The 22,298-nt window shown below is 37.2% G+C and overlaps 1 protein-coding gene across 1 annotated transcript in view; it reads left to right on the forward strand.

Annotated features, from left to right (window-relative positions):
- LOC143038626 (organic cation transporter protein-like) overlaps positions 1 to 22,298 on the forward strand; it is a 94,211-nt gene that overhangs the window by 26,287 nt on the left and 45,626 nt on the right. The window contains exons 2-3 of the mRNA XM_076208092.1: positions 409 to 700; positions 11,149 to 11,281. Coding sequence (XP_076064207.1) covers positions 424 to 700; positions 11,149 to 11,281 — 410 coding nt within the window. The 5' untranslated portion in view covers positions 409 to 423. The remainder of the gene's footprint in view (positions 1 to 408; positions 701 to 11,148; positions 11,282 to 22,298) is intronic.

Below are 22,298 nucleotides of genomic sequence, written 5' to 3' on the forward strand. Positions count from 1 at the left end.
CAAACATTCTTACATATGTTTCTTCATATCCTTACCAAGCACCAGAACTTCATTTAAATGGAACGGGATTCTTGGAAATGAAAATGAGAAAAAGATATTTCTTTTGAACTCTTCTATGACAGTGGCGAGACATTATTCACAGAGAAGTAATAGTAAATTACAGTACATAACAGCTCTTGCTCCCTCCCCCCATTCTCTCTCACTCTCCATCCACTCCCGTCCCCTCTCTCTCCCCCCCTCCTTCATCTTTCTCACTCACTACCCTGATCCTCTAACGGTCTGCATTTTTACGATTAATACGAAGAAGAGTGGAAGAGAGCTGCGGTGTTGCAGTGCATTCCGTGGAGCTTGCACTACATGATAACAGTTCTAGTCGTAACATCTAGGACTATCGTTCTCCTTTAACAGGACGTAAACAACACGATGGGGATTTCAGTCGACCCAGAAGCCATCGAGGAAGCTCCCGTCAGCAGCGGGGATGAAAAGAGGAAGCGGGAAAGGAAGACATCTACCTCCTCCACATCCTCCAGGTCTTCGTGGACCCACAATGACGATGTGGGCTCCAAAAGAAATAGCACCAGCTACAAGAACGGTGTGTTGGTAGCGGAAGCGAATCCTGGAGACTCCTTCGAGGAGTTGCTGCAGTTTGTCGGCACGAATGATCGCTGGAATTATTTCCTCTTCCTCATTTGCTCCATGGGTGAGTAAATAATATAATTGTTGTTGTCAACTTAGCTACACTCCCACGCCCATTTTTTTCTTTTTCCGTTTATTGGCGAGAATTATAAGGGAAACTATAACGCTCGACTAGGTCCAGTTTACAAAATCCACAACCCGTGTTGGCATGCAATGACATCTCTTTTCTCAAGCGCTACAAAACAGGTTTCGTTTTTAGAAAATGTCATTCTTTCGTTTGTTTAGTACTATAAAATCCTATTATAGCAATATAGTGTTTTCAAAATGTTACAACATAATTGTTTTTGAGTTTACGAAAAGAGATATAACTTGGAAACTTAAAAAATGAAGAAATAGTACGTGAGAACTTGAAATTTACGGATGATTACCTGAATTCTTGACACAATAGTTTATTACAGTAATATAATGTTTAAAAAAGTAAAAAAATATTTATTATATAATTCATGAAAAGAAAAATAGGTAATGGAAATGTACACACACGCGCGCGCGCGCGCGCACACACACACACACACACACACACACACACACACACACACATGTATATGTGTATGTATATATATATATATATATATATATATATATATATATATATATATATATGTGTGTGTGTGTGTGTGTGTGTGTGTGTGTGTGTGTGTGTGTGTGTGTGTACAACACTGAATGGGCCCCAGTGATTAGAGATACATTTTTATCAACCACAATGCACTTTAATTCTAAGCCATCTAGGCGCATGCAGAAATTGAAAAGCGGTACGCCCGAGGACTCAAACCTCATGCGGCGAGAACGTTACCAGTGCCGAAGAAAATAAGAAAAGAAGAAAAAAAACCAATATATATATATATATATATATATATATATATATATATATATATATATATATATATATATATTCATATATTACTTGGTGGTGATGGTGGTAGTGGTGATAGTGATGGTGGTGGAGGTGGTGATGGTGGTGGTAGTGGAGTTGGTGATGTTGGTGGTAGTGATGATGGAGATCGTGGTGGGGATGGTGATAATAGGGTTTTTAGTGGATTCGGTAGTAATGAAGGATGGTTCTAATTATGGTCATATAGTTTCATGATTACCTTTGCACTTTTATTCGTAACTGTTCAAGTAATACATCCTAATGCCCTGTTATCTCTATTCCTAACACTGATTAGTAATCCTACTTGTACATTAAACGCATTGCAATTTGAGATACTGAAGTTCACTTGTCGTTTTTCTGACAAAAATCTATCGAATTGAATAACGACAAATTAATTTACATCCTTTAATCTGTAATACTATTGTGTATTCAATAAATGAAAGAATGGATAATTCAGTCCAATAACATGTGAGCTGCGTTTACTACTAAGTGCATTTTGTATCGTTTCGTCAGTTTATAGAAGTTTAGTCCAATTGATAATAATCTTCAACAATGCTTTTGTGAATGAAAATACCATAAATGGAGTAATATCAATTAATAGTTGTAAATTACGTTTCGGGAGGTAGTTATGATGCTATTTAGCAGTAGAAGGACGCACAGGTTACACCTCTTCTGGGTGCTCATGCACTGAACAAAATCAGGGCTGCGGAGTCGGATGGTATAAGGTCCGACTCCGACTCCGACTCCTTTGATTCCTCCGACTCCCGACTCCGACTCCTTAACTCCTTGACCCCTATGATGTGGAAATCTATTCTGCAGATCCATATACCAGCCTCCCACACCTATTCAGCAAGCATTTTATAAAAAAAATTCATGTATATTATTTTTTACGTGAAACATTCACTTGTATGATAAATATACTCACATATACACTCAACCAGCTTTATATATGTATATGCACACAAGCACGTATATTCGTATAAACATATATATATTAAATATATAATGGTATTATTTATGCTCATGATCATCTACCAGCTTATGAGCACTTTCAAATCTGTCATGGCAGAGTTGCCACTTCAAGCTAGATATTTTCTTTTTCCTTTGTGCCCCTCCCCTCACCCCCCAAAAAAAATCATCTGTTATTTCATTTGTCCAATCTCATAAACCTTCTATCACAATATTAGGAAAAAATGTGACAAATCATGATGAGGAAAGATTAATGGAGGATGCCCTACCTAGTACTTGCTGCAGAATTAATTTCACCATGTTATCATAAAAACCAGGAATCAATTCAGGAAAGAAAGAGACAACCTTCCCCTGTGCACACTGTTCATATCTGCTGTTGTTCCTCCCCTTTTCAGTCATCATCAAATGCTGCGACATATGCTCTAATGTCATTCCTATCTGGGCTCTGAGACTGGTCAAAGTTTATCTGAGGGCACTTCCGTTGACTTTTACATACATGACATAGTGCATACGTAGTGGATATATACTATTGTCTACACTGTCATGTACGTGTGTACATGATGGAGTTCTAGATGTTAACATAATTTGAATTAATTAGACTGTCAACAAAGGTAAAGTAGCTAGTTTAATTTATTTAAAGATAAAAATCATCTCTGTCACTTGACAGTTGACAAATTATTCAGGAATTTGAATTAATAATTATATTTATTGAGTATTTATTAAAAAATAGAAATACATTCCACTGGCTATAACTCCCATAGTATAGAATGAATGAAATATTAATACAAACTACATTCTGGAAACTTCTATAAATGGTACATATCCTGTAACTAGCTATAAAACTATTCTATACTGGACGGTTATTAAATTTTCTCAACACAAAACGTATCAATTTTTTTTTATAGATTTTTTTTAAACTTGGAATAATGAGACCTACTGCTTTCTATTTGCACAATAGCAACAAATTATTTCACAGTGCACATCTATAGACAGTATTTTACAGCTATTGTTGGCTTGCAAATTACTGTAATGGTAAAAATTCAGACAAAGCTTTCAAGAATATAACAAAATATATGTACTGTACCTTGAATACACCCGTATTATTACGTTAATAACTAGGTTAAAAATTCAACTATAAAGATTTCTCATAATAAAATATTTTATATGTTCCTTGAATCTACCAGTATTATTACGTTAATAACGAGGTTAAAGCTAAAATCTATACAAATTTCTTATTTGTGAACGTTAAAAAAATAGGCTTTATTCATAATTATAGAACTTATAGACTACTCAATTGAAATTTGTAAATAAAAAAATAGTAGTTTGTACTTTATATAAGTAGGGTAAACTGATATCTTAATGTGATGAAATGGTTGGTTAGATTAGCCTATGAGAAATATAAGTTAGAGTCCTAGACTACCCTATGAATAGAGGCAGCCTATAGTCTAGGAAAAACAAATTCGACCCTACAAATTATGGTAAAAAGAAAGGTAAATGTGGATTATAAGGTTATTTTGGGATTATCTTTTTTTCTTTCTTTTTTTTTAATAAAAAAAAAATAAAACAATAAAAATAATTAAAAAATAAAAACAAAATAAAAATAAAAGAATAATTTTTTCATTAGTTCTATTTTTTATTTTCTTTATTTTTATCTATTTATTATATTTTAAAGAACCCGACAAACATGTACCAAAAGAAATAGGTTTTATCTGTATATATTATATATATATATATATATATATATATATATATATATTCTGTATATACACTCTCTTCATCAAAGTTTTAAAAATAATACAAACTGTTAATGATTCGCTAGGTTAGCCTATCTCATAATCAGCATTTATCATACAACACTTAGGACCTTACAATTGGCCTAGGCTACATCACTGAGAAAAGTAGGAAACTTTGGCAAAGTAATCTAAATTGTTCTTACATCCAATGCTTATTGTTTACCAATTCCTACAAAAAGAAAAATAGCCAAATCATGCAAACTGTATATCTTGTAGGTAATATTTAAGGTCCGGTAGTCACTCAATAGGCTCCTATCAATAATAGGGTTTTACAGACTATTCCGTATACCAGTATATCAATATTTGTCTTTACCAAGGTCACATTACACAATGTACAAGATTTGGCCTAAATATTTTCTTTTTACTATTATTAAGAGATTAAAAGAGGAAGGGAAGTTGATTCAAGTAGAGAAGAAAAAATAAAAGGCACAGATGGACAGATGTTAACAGAAGAGAAAGCGATAAGGGGAAGATGGGCAGAGTATTTCAGGGAGTTGTTAAATGTGGAGGAGGATAAGAAAGGATTGGTGGTAGCAGTAGGAAGCACTAATAAAATGACAGTGATGGGTGAGGAAAAGGGAGGAGAAATAAGAAAAGATGACGTGCAAGTAGCTCTGAAAAAGATGAGAGCAGGTAAGATACCTGGTTTAGATGAGTGTCATGCGGAGTGTCTGAAGAGGGGAGGTACAGTAATAGTCGACTGGCTGGTGAACTTGTTTAATGTGTGTTTAGGGGAGGGTAGAGTTCCAAAGGACTGGAAGAGTACTTTACAAGGGAAAAGGGGACAAATGTGAATGTAGTAGTTTCAGAGGGATCAGTTTGTTGAGTGTAGTTGGGAAGGCGTATGGGAGGGTTATAACTGAGAGAATTAGGAGAGGACCAGAGGAAGTAATTGGTGAGGAGCAGTGTGGGTTTAGGAGAGGTAGGGGCTGTGTGGATCAGATTTTTGTGATAAGATAGATTTGTGAGAAAGCTTTAGGAAATGGTAAGGATGTCTTTTGGGCCTTTATGGATTTGTAAAAGGCTTATGATAGGGTAAACAGGTATTGGGGGAAAGCTGTTAAGAGCAGTCAAGAGTTTTTATGAGAGTAGTAGAGCCTGTGTTAGAATCAGAAATGGAGAGAGTGAATGGTTTGAGGTAAAGGAGGGACTACGTCAGGGATGTGTCATGTCGCCATGGCTGTTCAATGTGTATATGGATGGGGTGGTACGGGAGGTAAATGCAAGAGAAATGGGCAGGGGACTGGAGTTGGTTGCGGAAAATGGAGAAAAGTGTGAGGTAAGTCAGTTGTTGTTTGCTGATGACACTGCACTTGTGGCAGGGTCAGAGGAGGCATTGGAAGAGTTAGTAACTGTGTTTGGGAGGGTGTGTGATAGGAGAAAGTTGAAGGTGAATGTGGGTAAAAGTAAAGTGATGAGGTGTACAAGAGGAGAGGATGGTGGAGAGTTGGAAGTAAGTCTTAAAGGGGAGAGGCTGGAGGAAGTGGATAGTTTTAGGTACTTGGGGTCATATGTGGCTGCAAAGGGAGGAGTAGAGGTAGAGGTAAGCTGTAGATTGAGAGAAGCAAACAGATGCCTTGGGGGATTTAAAAAAGTAATGAGAAATAGACGTTTAGGAATTAATGTAAAGAGGAGATTGTATGAAGGGGTGATTGTGCCGACAGTGCTGTGTGGGGCAGAGACATGGAATTTGAGAGAGGCAGAGAGGAAAAGTTTAAATGTGTTTGAGATGAAATGTCTGAGAAGTATGGTGAGGGTTACAAGCCTGGATAGAGTGAGAAACGAGGAAGTGAGAAGGAGAGCTGGGGTGGAAAAGGAGTTGGCTGAGAGGGCTGATGAAAGACTATTAGGATGGTTTGGACACATGGAAAGAATGGATGAAGGAAGACTGGTGAAAGGGGTATGGAAGGCAGAGATGGAGGGAGTGAATTTGAGAGGACGACCGAGGATGAGATGGATGGATGGGGTGACAGGGGTGCTGAGGAAGAGGGGAATGTCTGTGGAGCAGGGAAGGGAGGTGGCAGAAGATAAGGATGAGTGGAGAAGGGCTGTGTATAGATGATACTGTGATGAAAAGAAAGGGAAGGGGTGGGAGGATGGGGGGTTTGGGGAGTGGGAAAGTGTGAATGATACTTTGACGCAGCCCGAAGGGACTTCTCCCCGTCCTCCGTTTTCTATGTGAGGGGACGGAGAGAGGGGGGTCGCCAATTAAGTGAAGCGGCCTTGCTGTGGATGTGCTGTGTCCTGGATTGCTTCTGACCCAGGGTGGTGGGCGGGATGCAGGGAAGACCCGTCGTCCACGAGGAGCTTATATGTGAGGGTGGAAGGGATGATGGGTGGGAGTGGGTTTATGCCTTTTGACTTGGCTACCTCCCTGATAAGGGGGAAAAAGCCTTTTGTATATAGATAAATAGAATTATGGTCATGGGTTAAAGCATAGATATCTGGTACACTTAGGCCTAATTTGCAATTGTCTTTATAGCATAATCAGTTTTGAATTAGATTAAAATGGTTCGTGATTTTCTTTACTCTGATTTCTATTTTTCATTGCTTCACTTGTAGGCCTATTGTATTCACTAGTAACCATGATCAGTAGCCTGTTTCTATTTCGTATATTTCAAACCATTAAATTTCTTTGATAAATGTATGATTTTCATATTCTGAAGTAGCTTTATCATAATCTAGCATATTTCTATTAAAGGAAAATGTGATTAAACTACCGAAAATGAAGGGAAAAAAATTCACTGGGAGACACTGCTTCAGGCAGAATCTGCAGCTGTTTGTTTACATTAGTTAGTACTAGTAGCACACAATGCCGTCACATGGTGACAGCACGAATTGATGTTTATTTATGTTGAAGTAAAAGCATTGCAGTATAGTACAAAATATTATATATATATATATATATATATATATATATATATATATATATATATATATATATATATATATATATATACACAGTATATATATAGTTTCACTCTCCTTACAGGAAACAACTACAAATACATGACCACAAACACTTTTACCCAGACTGACAACGATAGCTTGTCAGTATTGTGTATTTTTTTATTTTTTTTATTGATGTATTGTTTTTTGTTTCCATCTGGAGAGACCACTTAGTGTACATATACACTGCACACACTCACTATTGCCTCCAAAAATAAAAGCAAAACCATACAAAAACTGCTAAATTGTGCAACTGGTAAAACCAAACAGGGAAACCATGTTGAAAAAATAATTTTATTGGACTTAAGGAGTCGGAGTCGGGTAAAAAAAATCCGACTCCGACTCCTAGTACTCTTAGAAATCCGACTCCGACTCCAGCTAAAACCTCCGACTCCGACTCCGCAGCCCTGAACAAAATACCGCCGTATGTGGGCGGAGTCAAGTGTAGCGCGAGAGCTAGATACAGGACGAAAACATCTGGTCGGGAAAGAGAACCACATATGCAGTTTTCCTTCAGTTATACCTAATGATAATTTAGCGGACGAATTCGTCCACGTGGGCAGTAGAGGGTTAAGCGTCGGTTAGATGCGAATATCGTCGCAACATTTCTTCAAGCTCTAGGAAAAAAGGTATATGCAGTCTTTGACGTCATAAGATTACTAATACTGTTATCTGTCGACTCTCAACTAATCGGTTTATAATACTCTGCACATAACGCTGGGTTTGCAATATTCATGTTAATGAAATTGCCCATTTCATTAACTGGGCAAGCCATTTGCCCGCTTCACGAAATGGGCAAAAGACCTCAAAATTTTATTCCCTCTGTTTGAATCACAGGTGAGAGTATGTTTGTATGAGTAATAGTCCTTCAAAGTTTCATCTACCTGTTATTAGCTCTAACTGTAATACATTTTGCTGTAAGACCAAAAGTCCACATTAGCTGGCATAACCCATGCAGGCTTTGACCATAGATGATATGAAGCAGAACTGTGCTACCTTATGGTTTGCTGAATACGAACAGACGGTAATTACTGTTTTGACGAGAGGAAAGACGGGACAGGCACTTAGAAGAGAAGACTACAACATATTGACCACTTTGCAGGTCGTGTCCTTAGGTGGAATATAAGAAAGTAAAGTACATGGCAACCAAAGAATCAGTATATAGAATCATCCAGCAAGCCCATCTTAACAGTGGCCATAGTGGTGATAAGAAGACTGGCAAGAAGCTCAATGAACAATACGCCAACATCCCTAGATCACTTGTGACACAGTACGTCCTTCATTGTGAGCGCTGTGCTGAAAAAAAATTCTCAGAAAGAAGTGATGATTAGACCATCAACCGTGAAGGATCTGAATGAATGTGGACAAGTTTATTTGGTAGACATGCAGAGTATGAGGGATGGAAATTATCACTTTATTCTACACTACAATTAAGGTTACCAATGAGCTGCTTTTCATCTTTTTGAATATAGGTGCACTCCACATCCTCTAGTCTGATAATGGTCGTAAAAATCGCCTCGTTGTGGTCTGAACTTTTTATAGTTAACTGGGCGTCGAAGACACCTACAAAGTCAAGGATCTGTTGAAGGATTTCATGGGATGGATTAGACACAATAGATGTGGTAAATTGAGTTATGGTGTCCAATTTTCTCTTATTTTGAGGAAATTGAGATGACTCTTTATCAAGCGTTTACTGGCAACAAACCCCGTTATGGTCCTAAGTCAGATTTACCAGATGCATTCATCAGCAGAATGTCATTAGGTATTGAAGAAGTAACTTCAAAGGCTAATACAAAATGATTTACAAGAGCAGCCATATTCTGTAACTGCAGAAACTGCCCCATAAATATATATATATATATATATATATATATATATATATATGTGTGTGTGTGTGTGTGTGTGTGTGTGTGTGTGTGTGTATGTATATATATATATATATATATATATATATATAAAGCCTTGTTCATAATATATATATATACATATATATATATATATATAGGGTATGCCCTTAGATTGAAATGCGGAGTCGGGCGAAGCCAGTGGCTCGTGTATAGGTATATGTACATATATATATATATATATATATATATATGTGTGTGTGTGTGTGTGTGTGTGTGTGTGTGTGTGTGTGTGTGTGTGTGTGTGTGTGTGTGTGTGTGTGTGTGTGTGCGCGCGCGCGCGCGCGGAGAAAAGGAAAGAGGGTTATTGAGATTTTTTGTCCTTTATTAGTTGGTGAGAACTGAACTACCTTTACGTGTAGCAGCCGATATACGTACCGCGTGGGCAGCATTCGTAGTGCGTAATTATATTAGGTTAAGGTAGGTCGAGTCACAGTGCGTCCCCTCCGATGTCACGTGGTCAATCGTATCATGTGGTTCGTACAAGCACTTCGGTAGCAACGGAGTTAAAGTTTCTAATATCCGTTTGCATCGTTCAGGACACAAGGTGAAAATGCCAAAGTTTACAAGTATCGTGCATTCCATTGATGACATACGCAGCCACTATTCACCGGGTGGACGATATAGTGCAATATGTCGGTGCAAGGACATAAGCTCACAAGACAAGCTTACAAGACAAAAGCTCACAAGTCATAAGCTCACTCCCTCAGTGAAAAAAGACAAAAACTCACACATTTATATTTTTTATTAGATTGTAATACATACAAATACACACATATTATCACATCTTTTATCACGATTAGAGACAGGCAGTATCACTTATCTCCGTTTTCTTTATTAGATTATGATACATTATACACATTTTTAAGTTATAGTATATCAGTGTATAATTGATGAATGTTAACACTAGCTCATGTAGATAATAGAAATATATGCTTATGCGGCCAATTTGTACAGTGTATTTTGGTGAAAACCCATACCATTAACCATATAATATATAATATCTTTGATTTTGTCCCCTCCCCCTCCCTATAAATTATCTGCGGACGCTCTTGCACCATCTGAGACAATATCGCGAGTTTGAGTTTGAGCTTTAGTATTTTTTTTTTCATAAAGGGTGTGAGCTTACGTCTTGTGAGTTTTTGACTTGTGAGGTTATGTATTGAGAGTTTTTGTCTTGTGAGCTTATGTCGTGAAATCCAGTATGTCATTTCCCATAAGGAAAGTTGTTTTGGTCATTTCTTAGTTGTACCTGTCCTGCAAATGCTTCTTTCGTTTGAATTCATGACTTGTAGAAATGTTTAAGAAACCAAATCGATTCATACATACATTACTCTTTCATTTCATAGGTAAGTTAAAGGAAAGAATTAACTTCCTTTTAACTAAAGAAAGCGAACCGCTGCACCCGAATGTCAATAGGATTTGTACAATTATATAAACATTGTTAAAGCTAGTAGACATACTAAAGGATTTCCTCTTTATTGAGATTTTTGTTATGGGTAACACCCGACGCTTCTTATTGGCATAAAGGAACCCCTGAAAAGTATAGGTTTAACAGACTACCCGATAATGTCTTGATTAACCCTTAACTGCCTATTGGCATAGTTAGGCTGGCCAAAACAATATGCTTTTTTTTTGGGGGGGGGATTTTTTTTTTCTCTCGGTATAGACGAATTAGCTTGTCTCCAGAAGTAAAAAATATTACCATTATGAAAGTGTTAACTTGCCTCTGGTTGTGTGAAATTGTTTAAAAAGAGAGAAAGTACAAGCACTCGAACCGCCATACACCTTTGATATTTGTACTTGGTCAAACTGATTTGTGTAAACTATAATTTTCATTTTACCCTGTCGTTTTAATTGTTTTACTATTTTCTTTACCTTGCTCCCCATCTTTTAGACAAACCAGTGCATGTATTTTCCATTTCTTTTCAGTTTCTCTTCACTGATCTTTTTTTTTTTCTTCCTGCAGGTGCCTTCATCTCGCCTCTTCAAAACCTCTCGTACCAGTTCCTTGGCGCCACCCCCGACCATTGGTGCCGAATCGAGCAGCTCATCAAGGCCAACTGGACTCAAGAACAGATTATCAATTTTGCCATTCCAAGGTGACTTGTACAGAGAGTTGGTTCAAGTATCTTCGCGAGACCTATTCGCATAATTACCTCTTCTGGTAGGAGTCCCGAGAGGAGGTGTTGTTTTACACAGAGTTGGTTTTTTCCATTGTTTAATGAGTTCCTTCCTTCCTTTCTGTCTTTCTTGCATTCTTCTTTCTTAGTTTCTCAGTTTCCTCGTCTCCTTGTATGCTTGTTTTCTTACATGCTTTCTATTTCCTTTTACATGTTTATTATTTGTTCTTTTGTTGCAAGATGGTTGAATGAAATATTCAATCCCATAGATGTCCAGGGTGCACACGCACACACGCACGCATTTTAGCTAGAGCACGTCAGATCACATCTCCAGAAACTCTCGCGGGACCTCATATTGTGCCGGACCTCACTCGCGGTCATTCGGCTGAGCGCGAAAGGACACCTGTAGCGGCCATTGCCAACTGCAAGTCGTCATACGACCGATTTAATTTTACTATGTGCCCATGCTTGTAAATATATCTAAAATATGCATGAATACTGAGTGTCTATACTCAGTTCATGTATTGTACGTTGTAGAAGTAGATTAAGCAGTATATAGTGAAGAATAAATTGTACATGACATTTTCATTTGACAACAGCCACCATTGGATTTGTGTGTAAACACCATCAACACCGCCAGTGTTTTTCTCGTGAAATAATATGAGATGTAGATCAGTCTAGACCAGGGGTTCCCAAACTTTTCAGCTCATCGACCCCCTAGTAAAGTTTAAGGTTTTCTATAGACCCCCAAACTATTAATTCACAAATTATGTCAATTTATTATATTATTGGTGTTGTTACTGTTATTAATGCCAGTAATATTACTATATTTGTTATTATTATTATCATTATTATTATTATTATTATTATTATTATTATTATTATTATTATTATTATTATTATTATTATTATTATTATTATTATTATTATTATTATTATTATCTTAGTTATCAATAGTGTTATTATCATCATTATGATTGTTATCATTTTTGTTGTTGACATCATTGTTTTAATTCTTTACTGTAGTTCTTGTTTGGTCTCATAAATTACTTATGGTAATTCTAAAGTACTATAGTCACAATTTTCGTGTTTGTCGATTTTACTTATTCTATTCGTTTATTTTTATCTATTTATTTATTTATTTATCTATTTATCTTATTATCATCCGTTATAAAAGGGCCAAATGGCAACATTCATCAAGGCGACGGCGCGGCGTTCCAATAATGATACAGATACTTTCATATATACATAAACATAAGTGTTTTAAAATACTTATAATTTACCAATAGCTTTAAGAGTGATATTATATATTCTTTGTTATATTACTATAAGTAATATTCAAGCCAATAATATTACACAAGCTCGTAATCTTTATGTTCATTCACGATGTGGTTGTGTGTATGTGAGATTCTCCCGACATGCACAGAATGGGGAGGATTTTCGACTCAAGAGTGAACTGACATGGTTTTTCTTTAAGTTTAGATATTGGTTGGTTGATTATTCTCGCTCTTTCAGTATGGGAAGAGAACAGGATCATTTCATTCTAACCATTTAATCTTAAATGGTTAGCATGAAATTTATTGACACCTTTCGACCACATAGTAATTTACTGACCCCTTTCGACCCCATGCAATCTACTGACCCCCTTTCGACCCCATGGATGGTTTCATTGACCCCCTAGCAATCTACTGACCCCCTTTTGACCCCTTGGCTATTTGTCGACCCCTTAGATGGTCCCATCGACCCCTTAGATGGTCTCATCGACCCCTGGGGGTCGATATCGACCACTTTGGGAACCCCTGGTCTAGACGGAGAGATTAAAGAAAACAAATTTTGTCTCAACGCCTCCAAACCCAATGTAGACGACAAACAAATATACATTCTGGTAAATTCTTCCTAGACATTAGCTTCAAAGATGACTGCCCATCCATTCCAGTTACCGCCTACGTAGCTGACGTTCACTTTCCTGCTGATATCTTCATAGATTTAACGTTGATGAAGCAACACAACATAGTCATTTATCCTGCTCAAAATGGTATAATTAATTCAAACCATTTTCTCCCTGCATTGCCATCAGCATCTCTTCATAAAGTAAATCACATTCACGTGGCCGTACAGGGACATGCAGACAATAACAATTTGTATTCGCTACCTCGCTGGCTGAGCCAGTTAGGGCGTCGTTGCTTGTGGGGGAGGTCGAGGGGATGGCGGTTCGAATCCTGCCACCAGCGAAGTTTAATTCCACGCTACAAAGTCCTCTGTGAGGGGTACCGTCCTAGCCTTCCGATAGGGGGAGTTTGTGACGTTAAACCATATCATCATCATCACTTCACTTTACTTCAACATCTGTACTTAAGAAGGACATCCTCTTCATTTGGACACCTGACCAAGAGAAAACCTTTAATGACTTAAAGATAGAACAACTCGTGGCAAAGACCCTTAGTGATAAACTCATATGTCCCTTCACTACACCGAAAACTCTGATTTCTGACAACGGGACTGAGTTCAACAATGAGATTCTTTCGAATACTTGTAATAACTTTCAAATCACTAAATGTAATACTACTGCTTACCACCCTAGCTCAAATGGCTTAGTTGAACGCCAGAATAGAAAGATTCTCAATGTTCTTCAACATCTTGCTTCTGATCATCACCCTTCTTGGGATGATCATATCCCCATGATTCAAGCTTGCATTAACAGTTCCATTAACAGGTCAATATCTGAACCAAAGGATTACAAAGGAGGAGCATGCCGACAGGAGACCTTTTGGTCCATAACTAGGTCGGATGCGAAAAAAAGATAATGATAAATAAATAGACAAATAAAGATAATAAGAATAATAATGATATGAATAATAATAAATAAAATAAATAAAGTTAAATAATAAACAAACAGGTAATTAGTCAATTATATCAAATGGACAGGTAAATAATGATAAATAATAATCATATAAATAATAACAGACAAGTAATAACAAAAATAAACAAATATATAAAATAAATGGCAGGCATTACAGCATCTTGCTTAGGTGTTTATACACAGTCTGTTGTAACAGCTTGTAATCCCACTTTCTTAAGGTAAACACACCACCTCATTTTGCCCTCTTTGACTCGGACAAAAGACTCTCATGTGACCTTGTTTCAGAATTACCTCCCATTTACAATTTCAATAATTATGTCCAGGGTAGCAAATTTCAATAACATTTTCAAAAGAATCTATAATACTCTTCGCCTGACTAAGGACGAAATGGTCCGTCTGCATAACAAATTAGCCAAAACTTGTACCTTGGAACTTGGAGACATTATTTGAGAAATTCGCTAGTGAACAGCGACATCAATCAGACAATCTCCTTGACAGTAGCGCACGGGAGTGTGTCTTGGGAGTTTACTTCCAGATGCAGCGGGTTCGAATCCCGTGCGCTACTGTCAAGGAGATTGGAGACATTATTTACCCCCTCAACCACATCCCCACTTCGAATCTCTCCCCAAAAATCTCTGGACTCTATCGTATCATTGGACATGAGTCAAAGAACAAAGTCAAAACACTCAGGTTGCACGATCTTACAGAGACCGTATTGCACAAAGATCATATCAAAAGAGTCGCCCCGTGGCGTCGACATAGAGACTGTTCCTTCATAAGTTCATACTACCCCTACAAAATAGGATCACCAATACTCCCCACTGCCTCCTCCTGTTCCTCTCCCACGTTACAACCTTCGCTGTCAAGCCACAGATTGCATTTTACCAAAGTGAACGGAAATATCTACTTTCACATACTCTTAAAACCAAGTAAAATTTAATCTAATCATTAGTATTTCCTGATAACACCATGGCTCAAACATTATGTGTATTTATCTGTATGCCCAAAATTCTTGCATTAGTTCTTATCTTCCGAGCCGAGCACTTTATCAATTTCTTTCATTCTTTTCTTATTCCCTTTTTTCCTTCTTTGTTGTTCCTTCCATTGATTCTTTGTTTATTTATTTGTTTTAATAATTTCTTTGTCTTTGTTTTCCTTCCTTCATCTATTCATTCACTCATTCATTCATTCAATCGTCCATTCATTCATTCTTTCATTCAGAAGTCCATCCTTTCATTCATTCGTTCAGTCGTTCATTCTCACATTCACTCATCCTTTCTTGCTATCATTCTTTCCTTATTTCCTTATCTCATTTTTATCTCCTTGTCTCTTTGATTACTTGCTTCCTTGTTTTTTGTTGTTGTCTTGTTTTCTTTTTCTCCTTTCCTCCCTTCTTTTCTTGTTTTTGCCCTTCTTTCCATCTGTCTGCGCTTCGATGATTTATTGTTTTATCTTTTATTTTGTGTGTGTTTTAGTTTACTTTTTTGTTTATTTCTTTACGTGTTCATTTGTTTATTTGTACATTTGTTTATTGATTGTTTATTTGTTTATCTATTTGTTTATTTATTTATTTGTTTGTATTTATGTGTTTGTGTTTGTGTTATTGGTTTCTGTGTTTATGTGTTATTGGTTTATGTGTTTATGTGTTATTGGTTTATGTGTTTGTGTTATTGGTTTCTGTGTTTATGTGTTATTGGTTTATGTGTTTATGTGTTATTGGTTTATGTGTTTATTAATTTATTTGTTTATTGGTTTATTGGTTTGTGTATTTCCTGGTTTCATTTTTTCTTTGTCGCATTATCTTATTGTCTCATTGTGTCACTGCCTCGTTGTTTCATTGTTTCATTATTTCATTGTTTTATGGTTTCATAATTTCATTGTTGCATTGAGAGGAATAGTACTGATGAACTGCAAAGGTGAACTTAATATGCTCTATACATATATCAACGAAGAGAACGATAATACTGAAAACAAGAAAATGGGAGAAAAGCATTGGGACTTGAAGGACACCTTAGAAGTGTAGCTAGATTCGTGATCTGATTGTATGGTCGTCGAAGAAAAAGATATTGGAAGACTAAGAAACTAACGTAGTATCAGTTCATAAAAGAAAAGAACAACAGACAAGTGTCACTGACTAACATGTTTGGTAAGTTATGTAAGACAAAATGTAACTGATGGAGTACATATTTTAAAGAGACATTTTGATATTACATAATTTGGTATTTGAAATGTAAAATAATGCGTGCACAACATACTGAACTCGTGAAAGTTTGAAAAACTGCAGGGGATGAAAGAAATTCGCTAGTGACAGCGACATTAATCTGATAATTTTTATGACAGTCGCACGTAGGATTTGATCCCACTACTTTCGGTCACCGTAAGATTACCTTCACAGAGCTTTTATTCAGTCCATCACAGAGACTGGTACACTGGGTAAAGGATGTGTGAAACTAATCTTACGATGACCGAAATCAGTGGGTTCGAATCCTACATGCAACTGTCATAAAAATTATCAAACTGCAGGAGAGTTGGGTGGACTGCGTATACTTTGATCTAGAGAAGCCATTTGAAAAAATACTTCAAAAAACTTTTATAAAATATTGAGTATCTTGGAGGATTCAGGGGTACACTCTTTGAATAGACAAGGATTTCCTGAAATATACATAAGTAGTGAAGGACAAGATGACAGGATAAAGGATAGTTATACAAAATTCGGTTCTTGTTCTTGATATACGTAAATGATATGACGGAAGTTACGAAAAGTTACATTTATATATTTGCAGACGATATAAACAATAATAATAAAAGAATGAGGGAGACTACAAGTTGTTACAAGATTTAGACAATATAAATTCATGAAGCTAATCATAAAGAACATAATCGAGACAATGCAAAGTATATAAGAGTTATGTAAATGTTTTAGGAATCTAATCCTTTCTATTTTTTATTTAAATTTGCAGTTGTCTATCAATTTGTTTTTTAACTGTAAAAATTTAGGCAAATATCTTTGTTTTATATATTGTAATTCAAATAAATACACCAGGCAGATACATTACCTAGCTATATATTTCTTGAATAGAGAGTGTGTGTTAGGGGGTACTATAACCATTTGCAATATAGAGGTAATGATGTCAGAATTTTCTTTTCTTTTTTATTGTAAATTTACATCTATATAACAAGTGATCGGGCCACTAGCCCGCCGCTAAAGGCTTTCTTCAATACGCCCTTTTGGGAGAGAGGTGTGTCTTTTAGTCAAAAAAGACACATTAGTTGATGAAAAAATTAACGAGGTGAAGGCGCGCGGCGCGCCACTTCCACCAGCACACTTCCATTTTATTTTGCCTTCTAGACGAGGAAGGCTGCCCTAGCTTCCCTGCTCTGTTCAATGTCCATATCCGCTATGCAGTGCCTCAGTTCCACGGTGGTAGGACAAGACAGCAAGTAGTGGACCAATGGACTACTTGTGTGGAGGCCATGGGCTAGTGTTCGCACTGCCGCTCGAAGAAGTCGTCCCGTAGCTTCTCCCGCGTGAAGTACCCGATGTGCAAGCGATGCAGGGTGACCTAGTTCGCTTGATGACTTCTCTTGTTCCTGGCGTTCAGCAGAGGTCCTGCAGGCAGCAGTGTACCGGGCCAGCGCCTTGCATTGTTGCACGCTGGGCAGGATGTCGTTGCTGACGTCGGGCATGCTGGTGGCCACACGTACCACCTCGTCATTAGCCTCGTTACTTCTTAGTCCCACGTGACTTGAGATCCAGTTGAGCCGTACCCGTCGGTTCTCTGCAGCTAGGCTCTGGGTGTGTGCAAGTATGAAGGTAACGAGGCGCACATTGTATGTTGGGTTGTGCTCTTGCAATGCCTGTAAGGCTGCCTTGAGTGCTCCAAGGCGTGCCAGGTCGCCACCATTTCCGTCTGTAGGGCAGAGCAGTGGTCTGGTGTCCTCCAGGTGATTGTAATGTTCTAGCCTTTCCTGGTGGGTTAACCAAAATCACAAGACCTTTCTAAAAGTCTAATACAAAATGATTACACTGCCAGACCTTCCTTGTCTACTCTTTACCTCAAGACTGACAGATCTTATCTCTGTCGGTGTGGTACATCTGCAAAGTTCTGCATCAGCAATAATGAATGGTGTACAGTTTCTAATATTACTACATTTGAGAGAAATTCGCTAATAGCAGCGACATAAATCCGATAATAAGTGATCTCCCTTCCCTCGGGAATCAGTTTGATTCCAGGTTTCATGGATTTTATAGCTTCTGTGGTGTAGTGGTCTAGGGTGCTGTCACGGTGATCTACGGATGACCGAGTGCAGTGGGTACGAATCCTGCATGCAACTGCCTTAAAAAATTATCGGATTACTACATTTATTATAGTGATACAAGTTTTGGATACTATTTTATTTTACAATGGTTAGAATGTTTAGTTATTTCTGCTCATTTATATATTATGGTTATTAATCTAGGTTACATAGTATATTGTGTATGGGTAAAAGGTGTTCTTAGGAATCAGGGGTACTTCACGGTTTGGTCACGTGAAGGAAGAGGTTGGTGGTGTGTGTGTATGTATGTTCGTATGTGTGTTGCTGTGTAGTTTTCCGTTGTGTTGTAATCTGTGAGATTATGGTTACATGATCACTTCTCGATGACCACCGCCGCTCCCGTGTTGCCCCGGGTAGAGTCGATGGAGCCGTTTGTGTAGTAAACGGCACTGACAGGGATGGCACTGCAATAGATATCGTATAGTTCAAATTGTAATGATTTTATTCGTCAGTTAAGCTTTAACTAAAAAACAATGTACATTGTCTCTTTGCAGATTTAAATGTTTAAGTAATCTTTCGCTAGTCATCCACGAACCCCTGGGGATTCGCGAACCCCAGGTTAACCCCTGATCTACAGTATACTTCAACTACCTGTTCTCTCCCAGATGGAATATATGTCCGCCCTCTTCAATATTGTTTGTTGTTGAAAATACTTTAGACAACTATGTTTCTCTGTTCCGTCTGTCTGTCTGTAATGTCACGCACGTTTTGTCCTCTTAACTTGCTTTAATCATAACTGCATTATAGTACCCCATAAAGATGATTCCAATGATCAACCCTATCAATTATCTCAGATCTAGGCCAAAGTCAAGGTTGCAATGACGTAAAATGTGAATTTTGATCAAGGTTACAATACGTCAAAAGGTGTGCCCGTCACATCAGTCTGACCAACGTTTATGATCGTTTCTAAGGATAAGTATATCTTCCCAAATGTTTCCTGACATTTTAACGTGTTGTGTAGCATACACAGCTCTTCGACACTTTCCACAACTGCTCTTGGTCAGCGGCGTTTATTAATTTATTTATTTTTGTATGTGTGTGTGTGTGTGTGTGTGTGTTTGTGTGTGTGTGTGTGTGTGTGTGTGTGTGTGTGTGTGTGTGTGTGTGTGTGTGTGTGTGTGTGTGTGTGTGTGTGTGTGTGTGTGTGTGTGTGTGTGTGTGTTCACCTTGGTCTTTGGATCACGTGCTGGACTCATGATCGGCAGCTATTTCCCTCCCGAAAGAGAGCTCAGAGCTCGTATGACCGATCTATGGGTAATGCTGTGACCTTGCACGCACGCACACACCCAGCTCCCCGCCCACGAGAGTTGGAGTAACGACTCGAAGCGCAGCAATATTGAATTTTTTTGCAGCCCTGGGCAGGATTCGAACTCGGACCGCCGTATTGACAGTCGGGGATTCCACCAACCGCGCCATGTACGTGTTTTGGTGTCTGTATGTGATGGTGTATTGGTGTGTGTTGGTGTGTGTGTGTGTGTGTGTGTGTTTACCTAGTTGTATTTTATGGGAAGGGGAGCTATGCTCGTAGTGTCCCGTCTTCTCGTTTTATCTAGACTGTTTTTAAATCCGTGTATCGTTTTTGCACATACCCTATTTACATCTAACTTGTTCCAAACGTCTATTACCATGTGGGGAAAGCTGTTCTTTTTCAGGTCTCTTCTATAACTGTCTTGATTTTCTTTCCGTGTCCTCTTGTATCTCTACTATCCCATTTTATTAGATCCTCTCTATCAATAGTTTCTATGCCTTTCATGATTCTATAAATAATTATCAGGTCTCCTCTCTCTTCTTTGCTCTAATGTCTGTAGCTCAAGTTTTGCTAGTCTCTCTTCATATGATAGTTCTGAGAGTGTTGGTGCCAATTTCGTAATTGCTCTTTGTATACTTTCAAGTTTTGTTATACATTTTTTGTACTTGGTGACCTCGTCGTCGTTGCATACTCCAATCTTGGTCTTATCAACAATCTTGGTCTTATCAAAGTTACTATTTTTTCCCATTTCTTCGTCCAGGTATGTAAATGCCACTTTGATTGTTTTTATTAAATTATAAGTTTCTCCAAAAACTTTGTTTATATGTTTCTCAGGTGACATATTATTCATAATAATGACTCCCAAGTCCTTCTCATTTTCTACATTTTTAATTTCTTCCCATCCCAATTTATGTGATCCCACTGTTCTTTTTGCTTCTTCCAAATTCCATTATACTACTTAATATTGAATTCCATCTCCCACTTCCTACTCCATTCCCATACTTTATTAAGATCACTCTGCAGCGACTCACAATCTTCTACAATGTTCACTTTTTTCATCAATTTTGCATCGTCCGGAAAGAAGCTCATATAACTTTCAATTCCTTTATCCATATTATTAATATATATAGCAAACATTATTGGGGGCAGAACTGTTCCTTGTGGAACTCCACTTATCACTTCATCCCAATTAGAATGTTTGTCTCTTATCACCACTCTCATTTTTCTTTCATGCAAGAAGTCTTCCATCCACTTCAGCAGTTTGCCCTGTATTCCTCCTGCAGTTTCTAATTTCTTTAGCAATTTCTTATGTGGCACCTTATCAAAAACCTTTTTCAGGTCTAGAAATGCACAATCAGCCCATCCATCTCTTTCTTGTATTACATCTATTAGCCTTGAATAGAAACACATTAAGTTTGTGACACATGATCGTCCTTGTCTAAATCCAAATTGCCTTGGATTCAGTATGTTGTTGTTGTTGTTTTTTCCAAATGCCTTACCCATCTAATTTTGATCATTCTTTCACAAATTTTAGTTATCGTACTTGTAAGAGAGACCGGTCTATAGGTAGTAGGGTCTTCCTTGTTTCCCGCTTTATATATTGGTACTATATTTGCTCTTTTATAATCTTCTGGAACTTTTCCTTCTTTCAATGAACTGTTTATTAGACTATGTATTTTGTTAGTTCGTTCTTGCATTCTCTCAAAATCCAGTTTGCCATTTCATCTGGTCCATGCGATTTTCTGACATCGAGATTACTCAAGGGATTCATTATTTCTTTCCTTGTTACTTATATCTCTTTCATAGGGGGGACTTTATCCTCCCACTCTAAGTTGTATGTTCTCCCTCGTAAACACCGATTTAAAATGCTTGTTCATAATTTCTGCCATTTCTATTTCCTCTGTGTATTCAGCTCCTTAGTTTGTTTACTAATCTGTAAAATACTTTTGGTTGATCTTTACATTTTTCTATGACATCTTTTTCGTATTTTCTCTTTTCTTCTCTGCACACTTGTACATATTCATTTCTATAACTAGTATATATTTTCAATTTTTCATGTCTTTTGTCTTTTTTCCATTTTATCCAAGGTTTATCCCTTTTGTCTTTTAACTCCCTACATCTTTTGTTGTACCAACACTTTACATATCCTTTTTTTTTTTTTTTTTTTTTTTTTTTTTTTTCTTGGAACATACTTTTCCACTCCTTTATAAATTTTTGTCAAAATATTCCATTTCTCTTCTACTATTGTTTCCTCCTTGTGTATCCTTTCCCAGTCTGCTTTTTGAAAGAATTCTCTTATTCGATAATTTGTTTTTCCATACATCAATCTTCCCTTTCTATATTGTTCGTTTTTTCCATGTATTTTTCTTCATTTAGTTCCAGTTCAACCAATGTGTGGTCACTTATACTTATTGGTATCTTATATTCAATCTTGTCCAGTATTTCGAGTTCTGATGTGATTATTAGGTCCAGTCACGATGGTTCTTCCTCATTTTTATACCTAGTATTCTATTGTATCCATTGCGTCATTGTATGTTCTATGATCATATCAAGTAGTACATTACCCCATA

This window comes from Oratosquilla oratoria, chromosome 24 (assembly GCF_046742065.1).
Source record: "Oratosquilla oratoria isolate Oo_2021 chromosome 24, ASM4674206v1, whole genome shotgun sequence".
Classification (NCBI taxonomy): domain Eukaryota; kingdom Metazoa; phylum Arthropoda; class Malacostraca; order Stomatopoda; family Squillidae; genus Oratosquilla; species Oratosquilla oratoria.